The following is a 24,794-nucleotide window of genomic DNA, read 5'->3' on the forward strand; positions in this document are numbered from 1 at the left end:
TAGATTTGAATTTTCCCTTTTTTTTGCCATTTTTTCCTTCTTTTTCAGAAGGTGGGGTTGAGATGGGAAGTTAGTGTTCGAGTGGATCGAGGTCACGATAGCTCAAGTGGTAGAGCACGGCGTATCTAGCCGAAGATCGTGGGCTCGAATCCCGCTCGTGCCATTGACTTTTTTATCTCAACTAAAAATCTTAATTAATTGTAATATATTAATTGGTCAAGCAGACCACGAAATTAGTGAAGTTTATTATAATGTTGTTTACTTATTATACTTAGATTATTAGAGTAAAGTAATTCCTGTCAGAGAGTAGGGCATTACATCCAACTTGGATGACAGATATACATCTTCAAACTGATGGTTATACAATTTCAATGGTTTATTAATTTCATGTCCTTGTTTTAGTCGGCCGTTGGATAATCAATTGCTAATTTTAAACTTATGTTGAGGTGAGCGGCCCCAGAAGAAAAGTCCTAATGCTTCATTCAAAACATTTATTGATAACGTTTCGGACGTCTCACGTCCTTCATCAGGTACATAATCGTTTTTTGTGTCAGTAACACCCTTTCCGGTGTCCCAAACCAACAGCCATTTAGGGGAAGAATTTATTAATTTGGTTATTAATTTATTTAGGAATTTATTTTGCCCTAAATGGCTGATGTCTAGCCGCTCTGTAAAAAATGCTTCAAAAGTTTAAATAAAATGCTGTACTTTAATTACTTTGATCGCTCTGATGATATTTCCATTTTGTTTAATGGCTTAATTACCCCATACCTCAGTGGCTTAACAAACTGGGATTCTTAAAACATTCTGAAAATGTTTCCATTTTTGGGATAAGTTCATTTCTTTTTCTATAGAGTATTTTGTATCGCACATTTTTCCTACTGCTTTTGATTTTTCTATAAAATAATGCCTATAATTTAAGCTCGGAGTCAGAGATTTTTTAATTGATATATATAGTGGCACTGAACTGAACATATACATCTCAGCAAACATTTGATATGTCATTGTGACGACGCAGCAACTTTGATTCATTCATGTCTTTTATAGTCTTATTCAGTTTGCATATATTAATACTATCATATGCGATTTTGTAGTCAATAAAATGATGTGGCCTACACTTTTCTACTATATATTCTTAAGCTTGATTATTTGATCAGTGGTAATTTACCGTTTCTAACTTCAAGGCACTATGTAGTAAAGGAATTTGTATAAAAAATAATAGTACGCACAATATTCATAATTACACAGTTCGACTAGTAGAAAAGCAAAAAAAGTTGACCCATGTGATATTGTTCAACAATTTATTATAAAAAATCTCCATGGAAACATTCTGAGAGTTAATTGTAATTCTTTTGTGTGAATACATTGAGACGATTTTCTCTGTTCTTTTGTGTTACCGACTTAATAAGGAGATTGCTTGAGTTTGCTAATTTGAAGATTCAAGATCGACAGATTGGAAGACAATATTGATTTAAATTGTTTTTCAATTTTCAATACCCTGCAGTGACTGTAAGTGTACTACTGAAACCGTTGAGATTTTTTGACAGTGAGACATAAAAATATTAATTTTATCCATTAATACACGTTATTAACAGTATATTAAAACTACAACATCACTTGATTTGATATAGGAAATTAAATACAACTGCGTGTTACGCAGTGCGTAAAGTATATACATTGTACTTATTCATCACATCCCTAAGACCAATTTGCTTTCTTAAATAAAACACATTAAAGAAATGAATTTTTTCGCGGCTGCAAGTGCTGTTGGATTTGCCTATTGCTTGTTCAATTCTTTTTTGACAATAAGAGAAGATAGGCGACAAAAAGAAAAAGAAAGGCGAGCAGCTGAAGAGAGAAAGAAAAGAGAATATGCCGAACTAAGAAAGCGTAGATTCGGCGTGAAACTTGATTTATCTGAAATAATTAAAAAATGCAGCGGACCCAACCTTGAGATACTCGAAAATATGGATGAGGAAACGCTTAAGGAAATAGTAAAAGCATGCGGTTTTCAACAATTCAACGATGTAACATTAGCCACCGGCGAGGCTGCTTTGAGATTCGGTGGATCACAACTCATGTTCGACATTGTGAATGGATGCCCTACTCTCGATAAGTGAGTCAATATCAAATTATTGCAGTCTACACTTTTAACTATAATTTAACAATTTCATTGTGATTTCAGAGATGCGGATAAATTTCTACTTTTCCCCCCAGCTAAACAGTGAATTTCTACCTCATTCAAGACCAACATTTCGTATAAAATAAAGACTTTCTAATTATTAAGACTTTTTTTCTAATATAAGATTAAAAAGTATATATATACTTCTGTATTAAATAATATAATTTATTTAATATTAATTATATTTATTACTTATATTATTAAGATATATATTAAAGATATAATGTAAGTCCTGTCGTATAGGAGGGTTTAACATCAACAACTATCAGTTAGGTGGTGTGGAGGAGTGGTCAATTCTCAATTAAAATAGCATAAGTTATGCTGAACTTAGAATTGCTAGTGTGGCATATGAGCTAAACTTCCTAGTCACTCACCCAACATTTACACGAGTGAATCTTTTTCCCTTTGTCTCTAATAATCATAATAATAGCAAACAATATTAACAGCATATTAAGCAATAATAACAATAATTTAATAAGAATTTATAAATTTACTAATTTTTTAAATAATAATAGTGATAATTTTTTTAATGAGGGTATTTCAACTATAAGTTATATGAACTCTTGGAGTGCCAATATTTAGAAAAAAAAAAAATTGTATGTCAGGTTCAAAGACAGAGCTGCTGGATTTGAACCTTATAGTGATGAGCGATTTGTCAACCCTTAAAATGTTGCAGCCACCGACACCCCCGATGATTGATCATCTTGGAAATAATCTTGGAATCTACACTCTACCGATGGGAACATTATTATTAAGTTAAAGAAAGGAACAAAGAAAGTATGTTTTATTACACATTCCATAGTCATGTGTCGCTGTCTGGAATGCAGTGGCTTCTCCTCTTCGGTTAGCCCTGCTTCTTATCCATCCTGGATTGACAGCATGGCTGATGTGCAGTTGCACAAAGCCAAAAAATGTATTTTTTTTGTTTTTGGTATTATTGTATTAATTTCTAACAATTACACATCCATGTTACAAAGAATACTTTTTAAACAGTTCAAATTATATTTTCACAGACACATCATTTAAAAATTTTATTATCAAGTTATACACACTGGGATTCTTGAGTAGAGCTCTACTTTTCGTAATTGGGTATTCTACTCCTTCTATCTCCAAATCCTGGTAGAATTTATTTCTGGCCGATGAATGTTGGCTGCAGTGAAATGTTATGTGTGTTGGGTCCTCCTTTACTCTGCATGTGTTGCAATTAGGGTGTTGTTTTATGTCAATCTTGTGAAGATACGCTGCACAGATGCCATGGTTTGTTCTTAACCGATGTATGGTGGTTAATATTTTCTTTGATGATTGATCAGCCTTCTCAGTTTAAATATACTTTTTTCTTTGCAAAAGGTAGATTAGGGGATGAGGCCAGGAAGACAGAAACAACATTTATTTTCTTGTCGAGCTTTTGGCAGAATATATCCGTTATCCACACATGTACCTGTTCATGTAATATAACGATTTTTTTCGAAGTCCTGATGAAGGCGATAATTCTGCCAATTTATGGTGGTTATGTCTTTTTTTTGCCATGTCTAGCTTGTTAAACCACGGTTTTATTTTCACAAGTGGAAATAATGTTTTATAGGCCATTCCCTTATCCGAGGCAGAACATTCGTTTTGCCATTCTATTTGACTTCTTGTTTCCAATATTTGAAAAAGGTACGTATAAGGGATCTTTATGATTCTAGGGGTGGGTAACTGTGTGTCATTTTTTGCAAGTTTGTCGGCTTTTTCGTTGCCGTATACGCCCATATGTCCTTTAATCCACATGAAAGAGACTTTTTTTAAGTGGAAAAATTGTTAGCAGTCTTTTTTATGTCAGCTACAATATAATTTTTGTTGTTAGTAGATGTGTTTTGCAAGCACTGGATTGCACTGAGGCTGTCTGTGCAAATTATAATGTGATTCGTTTTAGTAAGGTTGAGTGAAAAGAAAGTTAGCGCTGCCTTAATTGTTAATAATTCTGCTGAATAGATTGATATCTCTGCCGGCAGAGGAATTGATTCCCCTTTATTAATGCTAGGGCAGAACCAGGAGCATCCAACATTTCCAGACATGAGGGATCCGTCGGTGTAAACAGTTGTGGTCATTAGGGAAAAGTTCCTCAAGATGAAATTGAAATTTATTTTTATTTACAAAATATATGCAGTATTTACAAAGAAATTAAAAAACTGGCTTCAGGCTTCCTGCCTATATACCTGATCTGAAGTTTAAAAAAAACTAATTTAAACATATCTCAATATTAACACAGAGGGGGGAAAAAATTAAAAAAAAACCTTTATGTTATATAGTTAATTTACAGCAAAATGTGCTTCACTCTTTTGTACTTATATTTTTTGTAAAGTGTCTGCAAGGAGGCAGCTTCATAGTTAACAATATTTCTAATATTAGTGTATTCTCTAAGTTCACAAGCTTTAGTAGTCTATTGGCATTCACCTTTAAAAGGAACCAATCAGTCTCAAGCATTTGTTCTGCACAACCTGCAACTTCCTGTAGTTGGTGATACATGTATTAGACCAGACAGGAGCCGCATACGACAACATGGGTCGAATATACAAATAATAAATTAACTTTTTATTAAATATACTCAATCAGAGTGTCTATTTAACAACGGAAATAGATTGCAGATCAGAGCCACTCCTCTATCGCATACCGTGTTGATGTGCTTGGTGAATGTGAGCTTTGAGTCCAGCATCAAACCGAGATACTTTACTTCTTTTTTCCATGGAATACACCTTCCATTTATTGTCACAAAACAATCATTAGGCCTTCTGCAAGTGAACAGAATCACCTCTGTTTTTGACTCATTGGGTCTGATCCGCTACCTGTAGAAGTAATTAAATGTTTTCTCAAGGGCTAGTGAGAGATGCCTAGCTATTGTATCTACCCTGAAAGACGAGATCATAAAAGCGGTGTCATTAGCATATAGGGCACACTTTGGCTTAACTCGGTTATACCATTAATCAATAAATTGAACAATGTGGGCCCAAGGACAGAGCCTTGGGATACACCAGCAGCAATTGGCCAAAAGTCAGTGCTTACGTCGTTAAGCGAGACACAAAATTTCCTATCTACCAGATAACTCCTTATTAAATAAACTATGTATTTGGGAAAGTTATAACTGATTAACTTAAAGACAAGCCCATTGTGCCGCAGTCGAATGCTTTTTCAACATCAAGCAGTGCCATCCCAGTGTGCTTGTTCAAATTAAAATTGTGCAAAATATATATATATATATATATATACAGGGTGAATTGCTACTCGTGCTACAAACTTCTCCAGTAGATTCTTCACCCTAAAATGAACAAAAAAGTTCATATTGTCCATGGTCCGATTCTCAACCATTTCAGAGTAATTTCGCTTTTTATCGATTTNGCATTTTTTAATTATTTCAGATAAATCAAGTTTCACGCCGAATCTACGCTTTCTTAGTTCGGCATATTCTCTTTTCTTTCTCTCTTCAGCTGCTCGCCTTTCTTTTTCTTTTTGTCGCCTATCTTCTCTTATTGTCAAAAAAGAATTGAACAAGCAATAGGCAAATCCAACAGCACTTGCAGCCGCGAAAAAATTCATTTCTTTAATGTGTTTTATTTAAGAAAGCAAATTGGTCTTAGGGATGTGATGAATAAGTACAATGTATATACTTTACGCACTGCGTAACACGCAGTTGTATTTAATTTCCTATATCAAATCAAGTGATGTTGTAGTTTTAATATACTGTTAATAACGTGTATTAATGGATAAAATTAATATTTTTATGTCTCACTGTCAAAAAATCTCAACGGTTTCAGTAGTACACTTACAGTCACTGCAGGGTATTGAAAATTGAAAAACAATTTAAATCAATATTGTCTTCCAATCTGTCGATCTTGAATCTTCAAATTAGCAAACTCAAGCAATCTCCTTATTAAGTCGGTAACACAAAAGAACAGAGAAAATCGTCTCAATGTATTCACACAAAAGAATTACAATTAACTCTCAGAATGTTTCCATGGAGATTTTTTATAATAAATTGTTGAACAATATCACATGGGTCAACTTTTTTTGCTTTTCTACTAGTCGAACTGTGTAATTATGAATATTGCGCGTACTATTATTTTTTATACAAATTCCTTTACTACATAGTGCCTTGAAGTTAGAAACGGTAAATTACCACTGATCAAATAATCAAGCTTAAGAATATATAGTAGAAAAGTGTAGGCCACATCATTTTATTGACTACAAAATCGCATATGATAGTATTAATATATGCAAACTGAATAAGACTATAAAAGACATGAATGTATCAAAGTTGCTGCGTCGTCACAATGACATATCAAATGTTTGCTATGATGTATATGTTCAGTTCAGTGCCACTAAATATATCAATTAAAAAATCTCTGACTCCGAGCTTAAATTATAGGCATTATTTTATAGAAAAATCAAAAGCAGTAGGAAAAATGTGCGATGCAAAATACGCTATAGAAAAAAAAATGAAATCCTAAAAATGGAAAATTTTTCAGAATGTTTTAAGAATCCCAGTTTGTTAAGCAGCTGAGGTATGGGGTAGTTAAGCCATTAAACAAAATGGAAATATCATCGGAGCGATCATAGTAATTAAAGTGCGGCATTTTATTTAAACTCTTGAAGCATTTTCTACAGAGGCTATACATCAGTGCAATTGACAGGGGATAAAAAAAAAATCCATCCAGATCGTATACATTTGACCAACTCAGGATTCCAAAACAAGAACAAACAGACTAGGATGTTCAATGAGAGGTAAAAAAATTAATAAACCATTGAAATTGTATAACCATCAATTTGAAGATGTTTATCTGTCAGAAAATTGGAAGGGTATCTCTTTATTAGATTTTTTCTTGAAATTTTGACAGAGGTAAAATTCGTGGTAATCGGTGTTTTTTTTTGGCCAATATTTTTTTGTTAGATTCATTATGGACAAATCACAGATGCGCTGAGCTGTTTTTTTTGCGCTGTGTGATGTTTTTTTTTCTCCATTTGGTGCAACACAAACCGTCCTGCCAGTTTTTCTCTTCTATGAGAAAGTGGCTGATCGTTACATTCAGCTTTGATTACATCATTGGGGGTGCTCTTTAAGAGACCCCATACAAGTTTTGAGAGATTTGTGCTGTATGATGTCCAATTTCTTTAATTTTGATCTAGAAGCTTGTCCGTAATAAATTGATTTAAAGTCAATTATAGATCTAATTGTTGCTTTGTAGTAAAGTAAGCTGATTGTAGGGTTAACATCCTGAAATACATTTCAGTGGATTATAAAATTTCTCTGCTTTATTTCTGGGAATTTTTTATTGAGCCTGTTCAATGGCGTTTCTGCCAAATAAATTTATAATTTACTGGAGAGTGCATATTTCTCCAGGTAGTTAAGCTTGGAATCATAGAAAGCACATCACTCCTTCATTGGTCTTTATCCACGTCTCCAGGAGGTTCCAGGTTCCAGGTGCTTGACCGGCGTTTTGTCAGACCTGAGTCCACAATGGACAATGAAATTGTTGTGGTGGTATTTTAGATGACTAAAATAAAAAAAAACAAAAAAAAAAAAAAAAAAAAAAAAAAAAAAAAAAAAACATTGGGTACATCCTATTTTATGGGAAAGATTTTTGCTAGGAACATAAAACATTAATGGGTGAACTGACAAGTGACGAAACAAAGTGAAATTAAAGTTTCTGCGTTTGATTCCATGATACGCTAGTGCATGCGCTGATCTACTGAATGCAAAATGACCCGACATCGATATCGGCACGATCCCGTTCACATACACCGGTCCGGGCATTTTGCCAGCGCTCTGCAGTGACAAAACATCCAACGGAAATGCCGGGCTTAGTGTTTTTGCCGGATCCGGCTAAATGTGAACTTCATATAAAATGTACAGCCACTGGCCTTTCTGGCATAGTGGGAACAGGGGCCTTAGTTACACACATTTTTAAAAACCCGATTTTTAAAAACATTAACAAACAATTATCAATGATTGTTTATTAATGTCGTTTGTCTGTTGTTGTTGCCTGCTTTCCTGCTGGTAGGTCTAGATGCTGAGCCAACTTCATCTTCAATTTTTTGGCATCTCCTCTGGCTCGAAATGTTAGGCAAAAGAAAGTAACACGTGCACTTGGAAATATAGGAAAACACTCGAGATTATTTTTCAAAACAAATTTATTGAGACAAAATATCCATGTAGTTTTTTTTTTTACACATGACAAACTTTGTTACAATATTCATTTAAAAATCTTTTACGCTTACAATTTATTATGGCTTAGTTCAGATTGTGAATAGTTTGGTAGAAACTATACAATTAAGAAACTACCTTATAAATTTCCCTATATTAATCAAACGTAACCGGCTGTGAAACAAAAATAAATTAACAGAAATGAACTAAAACAAAACAATTTTACTAAGACTAAAACTAAAGTTCATCCTGCCAAAAAAATAGGGAAGGAGGAGCACGAAAGATCACTTTAAAAAATTATGTTTAATTAGTGAACTTTGAAACATGTAAAAAATATTTTTTTCTTTATCGGTATAATATTAAATAGTCTATTCGAATTACAATAATAATTGGTAAGTTGGCCACTAAATAATTCGAGCACAGCCTTTTCCTTTATATACATAAAATCACCAAATGCTAACATCGATTTAGACAAATTGAATTATTGGGTTTTAAATAAAAACTGAGTTTTAACAAGAAAAATAACTAAGAGCACTAAAACTGTTTCCCAATATTTTGCATTTTTTTTATCAACTGAAGTACATTGTAATAAAGGTCATTTTCTTTACTTAATTAAATGCAATTATTTAAATATCACACAGACTAAAAAAAAAATATGGCAGTGGCTAGAAAAATAATTCCGAATGAGTATTTTCTAAAATATACAATATACTAAAAAAGGGGGGCAAGGATATTTAATTAAAATACAATGAACACACCGAACGTTTTCCTTAATCTGTTTCTAGGTTTGGGGAGGGCGGCTCAAAATTTAAAACAAAATCATCCTTGAAGTCTCGAGTTACAAATTACAAGACTTATTTAAATTCCTAAGTCGTAAGATATTAGAGAGACAATCTAAATCAACTACATATTACACTCAGATAATACTTGATACATGGCTGGAGCAGTTTGTGTCAAACGATCTTCTGCTTCTTGCGAAGTGTCTCCTGTGCCTCTCTCAAGAGTGTGTCGAACGAATCGCACGACCGCGAGTTCTGGTACGGATTGTTATAGGTCTGAGGTATACTATCTACAAATACAGATTATGTATTAAAATACCGTTTTTGCTATATATCAAAACAATCTGCAATAACAATTACCTAAATCAGCGTAACGTTGTTTGCAAAAAGCCCTCCGGCCTCCGAAACATATGTCATATCTTTGTTCAAAAGGATCATCATTGCCGTGTTCCACTGCGTCATAAGCATCGATTTTGAACATGAAGGTAACAAAGCCGTAGTTATCCCTAGAGAAATGGATATATAACAAGGGGAGTAACTAAACTGACTGAACTGATCTTACCCTCTTTCTCTAAAGTGAAGGCTTATATCAACTATAGGTCCAAACTTTTGGAACCTCTCACGTAGTTGCGCTTTAGTAGTGCCTTCTGCGATTTGACCGACGTATACGACACGCCGTTCCTCGATCTGCTTCTGTTTCTCGACAGGGCTCCAGTCATCGTGTTTCCTGTACGACCTCTCGGATGAATAACGGGATCGGTTGTGCGAGCTTCTACGATAGTCACTTCTCGATCTCGACCTCCTGTATCTTTTTGAACTTCTCGAATGAGATCTATTCGAAAGTGAAGATCTGAAACGTTGATATTTTTGTGTTAAAAGAAAAAATAAAATAAATTATTTAAATTATCCAACAAAACTAATGCTTACATTGAAGTTGAGGATGATTTTGATCTTGACCGTGATCTTGATGATGACCATGAAGATCGTTGTCTGCTCCCTCGGCTGTACCGTCTCCTGAAAAAAACAATAAAAAAATGGTTGATGAAACAAATCAAATTTCATAAAGCTTAAAAAAAATGTTGTTAAAAATGAGCATTATTTTTAGTTGATAAATCACTAACAACGGGGAAGGCTAAGGACGTGGTATCATCCATTTTAATTAAACTTTGGTTAGTGGTACTACACCGAAAAATGTTGATACATGCACATTCTTGCCAGTAGGGCCCAAGAGCCAAGAAAAAATGTGGTTTTCTGTTTTTATTGTGAATTTATTTCAAAATTTAAATATCAAGACAATTTACTTCTCTAAGGACAAGAAAGTAATAAGGAAGAAACAGAAATGAGATTAGAATTATATAGCATTTTTCAGTCAAATGAAACTTTTAACAATCAAATGAAACTTTTTTTCAATCAAATGAAATCTTTTTTCAATCAAAGGAAACTTTTTTTCAATCAAATGAAACCTTTTTTCAATCAAATGAAACTTCTTTTTCAATCAAACGAAACCTTTTTTTAATCAAATGAAACTTTTTTTCAATCAAATGAAACCTTTCCTCAATCAAATGAAACTTTTTTTTCAATCAAATGAAACCTTTTTTCAATCAAATGAAACTTTTTTTTTTCAATCAAATGAAACTTTTTTTCAACCAAACGAAACCTTTTTTTTAATCAAATGAAACTTTTTTTCAATCAAATGAAACCTTTCCTCAATCAAATGGAAACTTTTTTTCAATCAAATGAAACCTTTTTTCAATCAAATGAAACTTAACTTTTTTTCAACCAAACGAAACCTTTTTTTTAATCAAATGAAACTTTTTTTCAATCAAATGAAACCTTTCCTCAATCAAATGAAACTTTTTTTTTCAATCAAATGAAACCTTTTTTCAATCAAATGAAACTTTTTTTCAAGTAAATGAAACCTAAAATTTAATGAAATAATTATGAAGAGGCAATGACATTACAGTACTAATTTTTATGATGATTGAATATTAATATTACAATTAATTAAGGTTTTTAGTTGAGATGAAAAAAAGCTAATGGCACGAGAGGGATTTGAACCCACGACCTTCGGCTAGATACGCCGCTGCTCTACCATCTGAGCTATCGTGACCTCGATCTAATGATTTAATTGGTCAAGCGGACCACGAAATTAGTGAATTTAAGAAATTAATATTACAATAATTTACGATTCAATAATTGAACAAATATATATAAAGATATAAAGGAAGATTATAAATACATAATGTTATATGTATATATATGTATGTGTGTGTGTGTGTTAATGCAGAGGTCTTCCTGTGGCAGTTACCGGTAGTTTTAACAGTCAGTACTTGTAATTGTGTTGACACTGCAGTTGATGATCTCTGGAAGATCATTGTTGATGTTGGTAGAATTGCTTTCAGAAACATCCTTCTCGCACTTGCTTTTATTTTTGAAAAGGTGTGTTCAGCATCGGTGAGTTATTAATAATAACTAATAAATTAATAATAATAAATTTTATGTAATCAAAGGGTTACAAATGGGGTTTTATATTAATTATAAATATTATATTATAACAAATTAACAAAATATTATAACAAATATTAATAATAACTTCATTGATTACGATATTGCCACTGCGCATTTTTATCTTTTATCTTTAATCACTAATTTATAATTAATTGCTTACAGTATTTGCTATTATAATAGTTATTTGTGTTATAATTCATAAAAATTATTGTTAGTACTATAATGTCATTTATTTATTCCTCTACACAATTATTATCACTAGGTTTTAGGTTTCATTTGCTTGAAAAAAGGTTTCATTTGATTGAAAAAAGTTCCATTTGGTAGAAAAAGTTTCATTTGACTGAAAAATGCTATAAGATATCATGCCCCTGTAAAGTTTCCTGTGAATCCAAGGAGTCGGTTTATCCCATTCAAATTGTTTGCCTTCCAAATCATGTTATTTTTTCCAAAAATCATAACAATAACAATCATAACTTTGAAATCAATCCATTGATCTTGAGGAAACTTTACAAAGGCTATCTAACCCTACGAACTACACAGAATGGCAAAAACTTGGCCTCTGCAAGTAAATTATAACATGATAAATAGTTTTTGTCAATTTTTCTCTTCTAAGACCCAATTAGCGAGAATGCTAAAGACACAACGTGGAAGAATTTTTGACCTTAGAATTTTTTCAAATTAAAATTGATGATCCCACGACTCCTCACATAGTAAGTATTAAAGTTATTAAGTAAAGGAAAGTAATTAATTACCTTCTGCTTTTCCGCCTGTGCCTTCTGGACTTGGACGCCACACTTGATGAGCTGGACGATGTCGAACTTCTTCTGTACCTTTGCCTCTGGCGGCTCCTACATAAATACAATTTTTAAATACAGTACAATAAACAAAAGTCAAAAAGTAAAACTGATTGTAAAATTACCTGTCTTTGGTAATATTTTCTTCTCTGTCGGTATGAGTCTGTACTTCAACATTGACCATAACCCTCATAGAGTTGCAATCTATAATTAAATAAGAATAAATAAAATAGGTGATACTTTTAAGCCATTGACAGAATTACCACTATTTTCTATTTTAATTTCAGGTATATGGTGGGTGTTGGGCGTTGTAATATTTTTTCTACGACTCCTGTATTCTTCAAGGTTCAATTTTTTCTTCTTTGGCTCCTGTTTCACGATTATCGATTCTTGAATATCAATGTTTTCCTCTTTTACGACGACTGATTCGTGATCATTCAAGTCGAACGAGCTTTCCTGTTTTTCATTTTTTATTTCCACTTTAGGCACTTGGCAGTCTTCATTTTTATTTGTGAAGTCGTCCTCTTGTTTAATTTCAAAATGATTGATACGCAATAAGCTTTCCCCTGGTTTAACCTTCAATTAACGGTGAAAAGTTGGGATGAGTTATTTACGAAAAAGTTTATTAAGTATTTTTTTTAGGTTATTAAACAAACTAGAAATTATGAGAGGAAGAGATGGCAGGGAATTTTTTTAAATGTTAGTTTCAAAGAAATGAAAGGAAAGAACAGCTGTGCATTGATATATAAGAAGATACCTTTTTCCTTAATCTTGTACAACATATTTCTCATTTGTAAAATGCAATGTACATGATTCTTATTCTATTAATTTTAATTAAATTAACCAAAATATTCTTGTTAGATAAAACAAATTAGAAAATACAAATAAAAAACATGCGTGAGTCACAGCCTTTACAAAGGCAGTCAGTTATGGCACGGAATCTATGTCCACGACCATACTACACTGATTATCATACAGAATGTATCTTTGATTGTTCATTGAGGAAATTGTTCTGGAAGCTGAGGTCCCATTCGCTCCATTTATAGGGGAGACAACTTTGTGTTAATGCATGATAATGCTCGACTACACGTAGCTCGAGTAGCCACTTGGAAGATGATGTAGGGATTACCCCGAATGAATCGATCAGAAAGTTTTCCTGACAGGAATAACAACACTTATGGGGACATAAAAAGACTGATTAGACGTCGTTCGTTGCTTCCTACGAGCAATGAACAGCTTCAAACCGCTTTTCTTGAAGAATGAGATTCAGTTTCACAAAACATAATCCGGTTACTTATTTACTCGATGCCTAGGAAAAGCTTAGGCCAGAGCAAAACTAGCTAATAAATTGTTAATTAACTTTAAATATATCACTAAAATTATTTTCCGGTATTTGGTGAATTCTGTCTCAAACCATTAAAATTAAAAATTTTAAAATTAAAACTCACAAATTGTTGATCCTGTTTATTTGGTTTATATTTAAATATCTATGTTGTAATTAATATAACGATAAAATTCCATATAGTTTGAAATAAAAAACAAATCTGTCTTTGAGTATATAAATTCCCGATGCCTTTTTTTTAAATAAGCATAAATTTCATAAATTATTTAATAGAAATGTTTATTATTTACAATTTTAAAATAAGACAATGAGAAAGCAGACACCCTTGCAGGGAAAGGGGCTGCCAGACCGCTGATAGGACCCGAACCCTTCTGTGGCATAGGAATCCACACTATTAACGAATATCTCAGACAGAAGGACAAAAAGAAAATGAACGAACAATGGAATTCACTCATTGGACATAGACAATCCAAGAATCTTCTAACCAAATTCGGTAGGAAAGAAATCACAGAATGTTTCAAAGGAAGCAGGAACAGACTGCAAATCCTAACAGGACACTCCAGATTAAATGGACACTTAAAGAAAACTGGAACAATCCAAGATGGCACATGCAGATTCTGCAAGGAGGCAGAAGAGACACCAACACATTTACTTACAAACTGCGGAGCTAGATTAGCCCGCAGGAGGAAACGTTTAGGGATGTAGAAAGTGACCATAGAAGAGCTTCAACCACTGAAACCGGGCCTATTAATCAAGTTTCTTGATGAAATAGGACTCACTGATGTGCTTTAGGCAGAGAAAAGGGCATACAATAGCTCTTAAAGAGCGCAGTATACTATACCCTGAAAAATCACATCTACATCTACAATTTTAAAATAATGTTTCCACGAAGAGAAACAAATAGAACTTGATGATAAAATTTGTAAATATATCACAATATATATCAATATACAAGTTCACCGTATAACAGTGAAGTTCTATTAATAAATATTTAGTTTTATAAATCTAATCAAATGAGAAGTTGTGAATAATGGAAGAAAAATGTGCACACACCTGCACATAGAAAATACCAGAAGTAATTGTTCATTATCTAATAATGTGTGGTGATTAGTGACCGTTAATCGATATTTATTTAGAAATCGCGAGATGCGGTCTGGTGTGATATAGGTTTCAGAAAAACATTTTCTTTATCGTGCCAACGTTTCGATCTTTATTGAAATCATCTTCGGGGCCTGGGATTTACAAACATTGTTTACATATAACAATTACATTTTGGATGTGGAAAAGTGAATGTATACAATGCAAAATATATTTTTTATATATTCAATCAAAGTATTTCTACTCACTCAAAGTGTTTGTCTTCTGTGTAATTGTGCCATTTTTGCGTGTCGTGTCGAGAGTGCCAATAAGATTTTGCTATTTGTGTTTATATATGTTGGATTTTGAAGGGGTGGGGAAGGATGTCAGTATAGAAAAGACATTTTTGTATAAGGCGTCGGCTTCTTTGAGGTGAAAAGAGCCGACGAAGGGAAAAAATGTTTCGGCCAGATTATCCTTTCAGGATTGTATAGAAAGGGATAAATAGGAAAAGGAAAGGTAAATTGTTGGACAATTAGACTATGAAAAATATTTGATGTGTGGAATGTAATGTGATGATATAGGTATGTTAACTGTATTGAATTTGATTAATGATATTGGCGTAGCTGCGACTGAGTTTACATGTATCTGTTCTGTAATTGATGCTGTGTTTATCTCTGTTGATATAAACCATTTCTAAGAAATTACGTTTATGTTTTTGTTCTGTGTGTAATACTTTTAGATTTTTGAAGTCGAAATTATGTTGGTGTTCAAGATGGTGGGTAGCGAGTGCTGTAGGATTTTGCTTGGGTTTTTTGCAATCATAGATATGTTGCTTTACTCTCTTGTCCAGATATTGAGATGTAAGACCGATGTAAGTTGCCGGACAGTTTAAACAGTTGATCTTGTAGATTACGCCAGATTTATTTGTTATTGGTGTGGGATCCTTAATTTTGGAAAAAAGTGTTTGAATTGTTTTATAATTTTTGAAAGCTATTTTGAAGTTATCGGACAAGAGAAATGTGTTTAATTTATGTGATAGACCTTGGATAAATGGTATGGAAATGTATGCTGGTTTGTTTGTATTCGATAGACTTAATGTAGTATTATTAGTAATATGGTGTTAGTGTTGAGTTGTAATTGTTGATTATTCTGTTAATTATGATATTGTTATGGACGATCTGTTTGTATCTATGTTTTTGTGCTGGAAGGATTCATGGCTTAAGGTAATCATTCTGTGAAGTAACACTTTGGCCATGTTTATTATTGTATGAAGGGGATGGTGAGATGTAAAGTTGAGGTAGCGATCTGTTTCTTGGTTTTTGATACCAATCTGTGATTAATGTGCCATCTGGTTGTTTTACTACGAGTGTATCTAAAAATGGTATTTTTTTGTTGTTTTCGATTTCATGTGTAAATTGTGGGTGAAAGCTATTAAATATATCTAATGTAGTTTGAATTTGATCTGTCTCTCTGCAACTCTTGACACGAACGCAAGAATGGCACAATTACACAGAAGACAAACACTTTGAGTGAGTAGAAATACTTTGATTGAATATATAAAATATATTTTGCATTGTATACATTCACTTTTCCACATCCAAAATGTATTTGTTAAATGTAAACAATGTTTGTAAATCCCAGGCCCTGAAGATGATCTCAATAAAGATTGAAACGTTGGCACTATAAAGAAAATGTTTTTCCGAAACCTACATCACACCACACCGCATCTCACGATTTCTAAATAAATTATCTAATAATGTTAGTTACAAAGCAGTTTTCGTTAAACCCAACAAAACATTATTCGGTGCCTATATAAAATTGTCTCTAGAGTGCTTTTTTATTTGTTATTGAAGCAATTAAGCAACACTCGAAGTCACATGCGAACATACAAATATTCTTTTGTAAGAGCAAGACACTGAACAAAGGAAAAGCTGTTTTTTTTTGTTTTTTTTTTCAAGACAAATATAAAGTGTTTTTGGCCTTTCATTAAACAAACGATGCCAACCTGCTTAAAGACAATTCGCTTTTCTTGAGTGGTTTCGCTGGCATCGCTCACGTCGCCAGATTCTAGGCCGCTGTCTTTTTTCGAGTTCTTCTCCCAATTTTCAACTGACTGAATGTCTTTTTGGTTTATTTTCTGACACGTCGATTTCTTATAACCGCCGCAGTAATCATGATCTAAATGGATGGACACTTCGCTTTTTGTTTCGTCCTGATACAGTATGAAACGTTTGTTGTAAAAATCGTAAAACAAAACAAAATATGATTTTGGAAATTGATAAGGATCCTAACCGGAGCCGTGGTTTTGACTCGTCGTTGCCTTTTACTCTCGGGATCCATTTGGATAGCAGGAATTAAAGAAATACATTTCCTTCTTTTGGATGCAGCCTATAATTTTAAAATTGACATGATGTTAATGAAATGTTTGGATTAACCGACTGATAAATGTTTCAATAAGGTAACCTTCAATAAAATAAGAAAAAATCATTTTTGATGATGATGAATTATTAACATAAATTTAAATAAATCATTCAAATTAAAAAGGATCTTGTAAGGATTGGTTTGTTGACTGTAAACCCACAAAAGTCCCTAGGGGCTACTTTTAAAAATATTTTTATTGCCACAGTTTAGAAAGGGATAATTTATAATAAAAATTTTTTTTAAAAAATAATAAAAATTATACCTTTATCCTGTCAATTACTTCTTTTGGTAATAAATCAGTTGATTTATTATTCTCCTTTTCTTTTGTCTCCAAAGTGACTGGTTGTGTCGCCAAATCAAACTGCTTAGTTTCAACATTTTGCACTTGGTCAACTTTTGTGTCTAAAAAAAAATTAATAAATTAAAAAAGGCAATTTATTTTACAAAAGAAACACACATTGGTCTAAATGAGGAGTTGGGTTAATTAAGTTGTCTTCTTCTATTGTTATTTCGACTATTTCATAATTGTCAGGTCCCAGGTCAGACGGTTGAAAAGCACCGAATCGATCGGATTGAAGGCTGGCTTCTTGTGAAAATCTGAAACCGACAAGCAACGGATTAATTAAGAACAACTCTCGCCAGCTCACATTACTTACACATTTCCTAAGTTAAACGGTTTCGAAGCCTGATTTTCATGGTTTGCACTTATCGATTTCAGGCCAGGGCCAAATATGTCTGGTAAATTTTCACTGACTGATTCATAAAGCAGTTCGATACCCGAGTCTATTACTTTCAGCGTTGTATCTTCTTCTTTACACTGAAATTTTTACTTATATAGATTATACAAAGCAGTTTATCAGGTTTGTAAAACATAAAAAATAGTGTTTTCGATCATAAATTGAATAAAGATTTCAAACATGTGTAAACAAATTTAATGAATACATGAACCATTTTTTCCCACTGCTTGTCATTATCTTTCTTTTGTAATTCTATCCTACCAGAACGTCTCTGGTTTTTGAGAAATGATTTCAGGCATCTCTGTAAAGACACATGGAGGGCAAATATTATCCTGTTGATGGAAAACAATCCTCTTGTGATTAGCTATTGCCAGTAGTTTTTGGTAAAATGCTGAATATAATTTCTCTAATCTATGCGTTATATACTAGAATTAACAGTTTTGTTGGGCAGAAGAAGTTCATGATAAAGAACTCCCTTCCAATACTACCTAATGTGATTTCCCGTTTCCTCCCAGAATATTGCCATAAAGGATGCAATTTTAATCCCGTTACCAATCTTTTTTAAAAAGGGTCATTTCCAATGTGATTTGGCGGGGAATCACGGATGGAAGTGTGCTTTCACAAATTCTTCTCAGACAATATAAGACGAACCAACATTCTCAACATTTGTACGAGATATTTTGCGATGTATCGTGCCAATTGAGTGTGGGTTTTATTTGTGACAAAAACTTGAATTTGATAATCGTCAATAGTTGAAGGAAGGCCAGGGGACTTTGCACCTGCTAAATCAAAATATCTGCTTCTGAACCGAGCAAAAATTATGTACAGGTCCTTTCTCCTAAAACATCACCATACAGATGACAAATTTTCAGTCTGAGCTACTGTTTTCCCTTTGCAAAAAAACCATTAAATGGTGAAAATGCACTATTTTCCCTCTATTTTAAACGAGTGGAACATCTCACAAAAATACAAGAACTCGATAATACAAACAAATAAAATGTAACTAATCACATTTCAGAGCATGTAAACAATAACGACTAAATAAAAAGTGCTTCAAAACAAAAGAGGTACAAAATTCAATTATTGAAAAACACTACGGATAAATTTTATGAGCCAATAATTAAGGTAATTTCTTAAAAAGTAAAATAAAGCATTGAAAAATAACCACCACAAAAATAATGTCTGTACAAAAATAAATTTTATTTATCTATCTTTTAAAGCTTCATTTTTATTGAAGATATGTTAAAATTACATAATTACATAATTCAAGACCAACAGCAGTTTTTTTAACTTTTATTTTAGAGACCAATACTTTGATAAGGATATTGTTATCAATAAATGATGTCTAATAACAGTGATAAACTAGAATCTTTGGTGTAAGCAAATTACAAGTGAAAAAAAAAAATAAATAAATAAAAATAAAACACAAATTAATTAAACAAACCTGCTGCAAGTTAGTAATGTGGTTTTCCCAATCTTGAAATGTCTTTTGGAAGTCTTCTTTGTTGTCTTTGGTGCATCTTGTACTTCTGAAAAACGAGTATAGATATTAATAAAATATACATATAAAAAATACTATTAGATGTTTTCTAAAATTAGTAAAACACTTACTCGCCATAGTTCCAATTTTCTTTCGTGGGCTCGAGTGCAAAATCTCCCATTAAACCGTTAAAAATGGAATTCTCACTTTCGAACCCATTGCTCTTTTGACAAAATGTAAAACAAATTAAATCATTTTAAAGACTTTTTTAATCGACTTTAAACTCTAACCTGATCATAAATATCTGAGGAAAAATACTCGTCGTGTTGATTTACGAAACCTGCTTCCATTTCCAGTTCCTCTCAGATTAAATGAAACTATCGAACAAATTAACACTTTAGTACAACAGTAAATCAAATAATTAAATGTAGTTAGACTTATTTTCAGATGAACGAATGTTTATGAAATAAAATTAATGGACAAAAAAACAAATCTTGGTAAATCAATTATGTACATTCAGCTATCTTCAGAAAATAACTCGATACCAACTATAGTTTCCTTTATTATTAATAAAAATTGCAAAACTGTCAATTTCAAGATGTAAACAGTTTATTATTGTGTCAATAAATAAACATTTATCAGAACTTTATCACCTTCAACCCAACTCTTGCCAGTCCTTTCATTCAGGGAACAAACATTACAAATAAAAACATCAGTAACACAATGGTTACGAAATAAATTTAAATTTATTAAAAATTGTTCAAGTTGCTTACAATAAACACTTCGTGCACTCAACCTACACTATATGTAGGTAATTGTTTTCTGTTTAACAATTCGTTTTTCTGCAAATTAAGAAAAATACTCTATAAAGCAACCTCAAAAATAGCAAACAATCAAGAAATAACATTAGGAATCTTATTGGGCAATGAAGGAGCATTTGATACACTCCTTTTGGACAATGGTTACATCACTGAAACGCGATGAACTGATGAAATCTGCTCCAGATTTATAGAAGCAATGCTAAAAGCTGAAAGGTAGAAGATGTCCATAAGGAGTGGATCAAGACCTCATATGCAAACTAAATGATACATAGTTTCTATTAACCTGGAACCCTCACCTGCAGCATATCATAACGAAAGATAAAATATCGCTAATAATCACAAGAAGAACTAGGCAAATCTTGAGGACTAAAACCGAAAATGGCCCAGTGGCTAGGCACTGCAGTAATAAAACCCAAAATAACTGATGGATCACTAATCAGGTGGACCAAAGCAGTCAAATGCATAGGTTTCACCTTGTTCTCAGGATCTATTCCTGCACATCCTGGGATCCAGTAGAGCCTAACCTTGTTTTGTGAATCTAGTTTAGTTATGCAATTCAGCACCATCCTTGAGCGATGTTTGAGTTTAATGCTCTGTTGGCTGCTTGGTTATCCGATATGATGGCTATGTCCTTATTTTTATACCCACTTGTTTTTGTATTCAAAATGAATTGAGTCCACGTCAGATTTCAGCTTGAAAAACACAGGTGTGTTTTAATAACTAAGATGCACATTTATAGTGTGAATGTCTATGCCACAAAAGGACTCAGGATCTGTCAGCAGTGTCACAGCTATTTCTTTGCTAGGGAATCCGCTTCCCTTCACTCCTGCATGTTTAAAAAGGCTAGTATATTTTGGTTTTGGGGCCAATACGACACCTGAACCTTCTTGCCTTCTAGAACGGTGTACAGCGAGTCAGGACAATGGATTCAATAGTTCTTTAACACCACAGTATAAACATACCAAAGATAAACAGGCTTAAGTTTTCCAATGAAGAAGAGTAAAAAAGCCTTGAGGGCAACCACCTGCACGACATAGGAAACTCTATAGAGCAGGGAAAGTTCCAAGGAAAGAAACGGTTGTCCATATGGAACCAAGCGTTTTTTGTTTTCTGGGAAATTTTTAAAGCCTGAGGTGAGAATCCTAATTATAAAAAATGGCTAGGTCGATTGACTTCAACGCCGGGGTTAACTTACTCGTCCCTCCAAACCTGGCACCACGTGGGTGTGGGTTGGAAGCGTTTGGCACGATCTTTGCATAATTCAATACGACGATTTTGTCAATTCTTCTTTATTTTATTACATTTAAACATGTCGTTTTCTTAAATTTTAAACTTTAAATCTAAACTTTAGCACGGCTAAAGTTGACTCCATCGTGCACCGACAAAATCGGTAGTTAAGGATATTTGTACCTTCGTCAACAACCAAGAGGTAGTTTAAGCCTTTTAAAACGAAATTCACCTGTTGTCACGGCTGGGAAAAAAACATAAAAGCAGAAAAAATAGATTCACCCTTCAATTCGTCTAAGGTTATGGAAAGATTTCGTTATGCCGACCTCGACTGAGATAAAATTACACCTTTTCTTTGTCAGCCGAGGTGGGCGGTCAAAGAAGAAAAGTGTTATTTATAGAGTTGTTTTAATAAAAGACTGATGGAAGAAAAGAAAGGATAAAAAAAGGCGTGCGGCCCAGGGTTTTGTCAAGGAACTCACCAAAGCGATTAGGATTCAGCCTCGTCCGCAGTATCACAGAAACTGTTCACAGCACATTTCACAGAACGGCACAGAATGTCAATGAGATGGTACCTCGTACTTGTACCTCGCCGTTCACGGACCGAACCGACTCTGGCAAAGTGGCAAGTACGCGGCCTGATCGGAGAGCTAACTTAACCCGCGTCACATGAGTTTTTTCACCTAGGCCTTCGCGGACGTCCGCTTGGATAGATTTGCATTTAAAACCGTCTCATTATTTATTTATTTTAAAGTAGAAGCATATTAAAAAAATGCTTGTATATATTTACCACTCAAATATTGTCTTGGGTTTGCAAACGTTCGTTCTTTTCAATTGTATAAAAATGATTACTGGCATTTCCCTCTTAAATATGAATTGCACAGGTCATGGAAGACCTACACTTTATTAGAAATGATAAAAGTACGGAGAAGTATGTCGTTTAATCTTTAAAAGAAAAAGATAGTTCTTACTCAGATTTTGTTGGATCAAAAATCTGGATTTCCAGCTTAAAGCTCATCAAGTTAGAAGAGTGACTTACAATTCATATCGAGAGACGTATTTGTAAATCCTTCAACCTGAGCTTTAAGCTTAAAATTCAGGTAGTTAAAAACAACAAACTGTGTAAGAACTATTTTTTTTAAAAACATCTACTTTTTCTTTTTTTAAATATTCCTTCTTTTGTCATTTATTTTCAATTTAATATAAACAAAAGTCTCACTATCTAAACTAATTCTTGCAGGAGTCGTCGGGACACTGTTTTAGGAATTGCGGGTTACTCCTGCTCAAATTTTTTAACTCAAATTTCTTTTTCTCAATTCTTTATAATCACAAACCTCCTTTTCCGGAACTTTATTTTAAATTCTTTTGCTGATAAATATCAAATTGATGCTGTATACACTGACTTTTCTAAGGAAATTGAAAAATAACTTCTTATAGCCAAATTAGCCGCTCTTGGTTTACTTGACACTCTTTTAAGTTGGTCCTTCTTCTTTAACTTAATCTTACCAATAGAAGACAATATGTTAAATTAAAATCCTATTATTCTTTTATTTTTCTTGAATCCTCTGGAATCCCCAGGGATCTCATTTAGACTCCTTTCTATTTTTTTATTGTAGAATTTTTTTTTATTAACAGTAACTCAATAAAATGTAAATACATATTATGTTTACAATGAGAACGAAAAATAAAATACATGTTACACAGGTAATAAACCGTCTGCCGAGGCTCCTTTCTATTTAATATTTTGTCTAAAGTAGTATAGTCCAAGTTAATTTCATACAGTTTTTCGTTTGTAATTTTTAGGCCGAGGATGACTGCAAAGCAGTTGAAAAGCTTTCCATGAAACCAAAATAAACTGTGCTGGAACTAAAAGAAATTTTCTTCAAACATAGATTCTTTCTTAAGGAGTTCCATAGCTTTGAGTGTACTACTTTAGAAAATATTGAATTCTTGTTTAGCTGAACCCTGTCTATTTAACATCTTCATTGATAATATAGTTTCTGCTCTTAATGATAAACAGTTTCTTCTATTTACAGACGACACCAAAATATTCCATACAATCCACTTTGAATATGATATTCATTTACTGTCGATACTAATTAACTTGGAAAAGTAGTGCATCAACAACTAAGTATATGACGGGGGGGGGGGGCTACGGCAGCCGAGTGGTTAAGGCGTCAGACTCTCGGCTAGTAGATCCCGCAGTTGTGGGTTCGATCCCCACCGTCGCTTCTAGACTTTTTCTGACGCCTAAGGGGACCGGTGGCTGCAATTGAAAGAAATTGACACGGCACTTATCAATGGAAGGGGCGGGATCAGATCTCAGCGACCCTGAATTTGGGCCCAACCCCCTTCAAAAAATGAGTTTCTTCGATGGAAGAACACCGGTACAACGAGAACTCAACTTCAAATTTGTGTTGCGAGCCCTCCCCCAAAATATGGAGCCAGGGATAAAGTACAATAAGCTGTACAGCTCAGCTGCAGTGCTCAGGAGGGAACTCCTCCAGTCCCTGGTATCCAAAAAAAAAAAAAAAGTATATGACACTCAACAATAACAAATGCAACTTCATCTCTTTTACCAGATTTGTAAAGGGCGATTATTGAGCTGTACAAATTTTCAGTTGTGTTGTAAATTTGTCTGGTCCATTACGCTATGAAATTCGTAGATGACCTAGTCATTTTTCATGCAGAAGGAACCTTTGATGTAGTAAAATTGCAAATCATTCATGATGAAACAGTATAAATATACAAGACAACTACTGAGCTTTATTCCTTGATTCAAGAGTAAGAGCATGTAAGAAAGAGATTCCTTGGTTTAAATATACATCAAAATACAACACTTGATAAAATGTAGTAAATCAAAATGAACCCAATTAAGTTTGTTGTACCTCCTTTTACCAAATAAATGCATAACTACACGACATAGTCTAGCTTATATTTGAAAATGTTAGAATTAAAAGAGATGTTTTGCTAGATTAAAGCATTGTTGCCTTGCATTATTTACCTAGTGGATAGAATCAGAGATTGTTTTCATGCAAACTGCAAAACAGTTCAACTGCAGCATTTAGTATGGCATGTGAGACCAATGGGTGAAATAGGATAAGAGAAAAATTACCTGTAATTGCAATCCTTGGGTTCTCGGGACAGAATTGTCTGCAAAGGTGGAAATAACTCAGGTTAGAGGCAAGGAAAATACTTCGCAAGAAATCAAGTTCAAGAAAGCTTCGCCTAAATTTACAATAGACACA

General features: G+C 33.3%; 2 protein-coding genes across 3 annotated transcripts; one reads left to right on the forward strand and one right to left on the reverse strand.

The window, feature by feature from the left end:
* The first annotated feature begins 1,300 nt into the window (after positions 1-1,300).
* Positions 1,301-2,291, forward strand: LOC112126233. Its single transcript, XM_024224885.1, has 2 exons — positions 1,301-2,116; positions 2,186-2,291. Exons 1-2 carry the CDS (start codon positions 1,740-1,742, stop codon positions 2,226-2,228), a joined length of 420 nt encoding a protein of 139 aa, XP_024080653.1. The 5' UTR covers positions 1,301-1,739; the 3' UTR covers positions 2,229-2,291.
* A 6,114-nt stretch (positions 2,292-8,405) lies between these two features.
* On the reverse strand, positions 8,406-22,226 carry LOC106662586 (peroxisome proliferator-activated receptor gamma coactivator 1-alpha). 2 transcript variants are annotated; one of them, XM_014386781.2, is made up of 16 exons: positions 22,029-22,224; positions 19,789-19,875; positions 19,630-19,721; positions 19,463-19,547; positions 17,938-18,098; positions 17,739-17,878; positions 17,544-17,683; positions 17,153-17,248; positions 16,866-17,072; positions 12,702-13,014; positions 12,564-12,642; positions 12,397-12,492; positions 10,064-10,150; positions 9,699-9,986; positions 9,497-9,642; positions 8,406-9,426 (listed from the first exon to the last, which is right to left on the reverse strand). In XM_014386781.2, exons 2-16 carry the CDS (start codon positions 19,846-19,848, stop codon positions 9,311-9,313), a joined length of 2,106 nt encoding a protein of 701 aa, XP_014242267.1. In that variant the 5' UTR covers positions 19,849-19,875; positions 22,029-22,224; the 3' UTR covers positions 8,406-9,310. The 2 variants fall into 2 exon arrangements, with proteins under 2 accessions (XP_014242267.1, XP_024080655.1); XM_024224887.1 differs by lacking the exons at positions 16,866-17,072; positions 17,153-17,248 and having other exon boundaries at positions 22,029-22,226.
* Between the last annotated feature and the right edge of the window lie 2,568 nt (positions 22,227-24,794).

Source organism: Cimex lectularius, unplaced genomic scaffold, assembly GCF_000648675.2.
Source record: "Cimex lectularius strain Harlan isolate CLEC.00 unplaced genomic scaffold, Clec_2.1 scaffold43, whole genome shotgun sequence".
NCBI lineage: Eukaryota > Metazoa > Arthropoda > Insecta > Hemiptera > Cimicidae > Cimex > Cimex lectularius.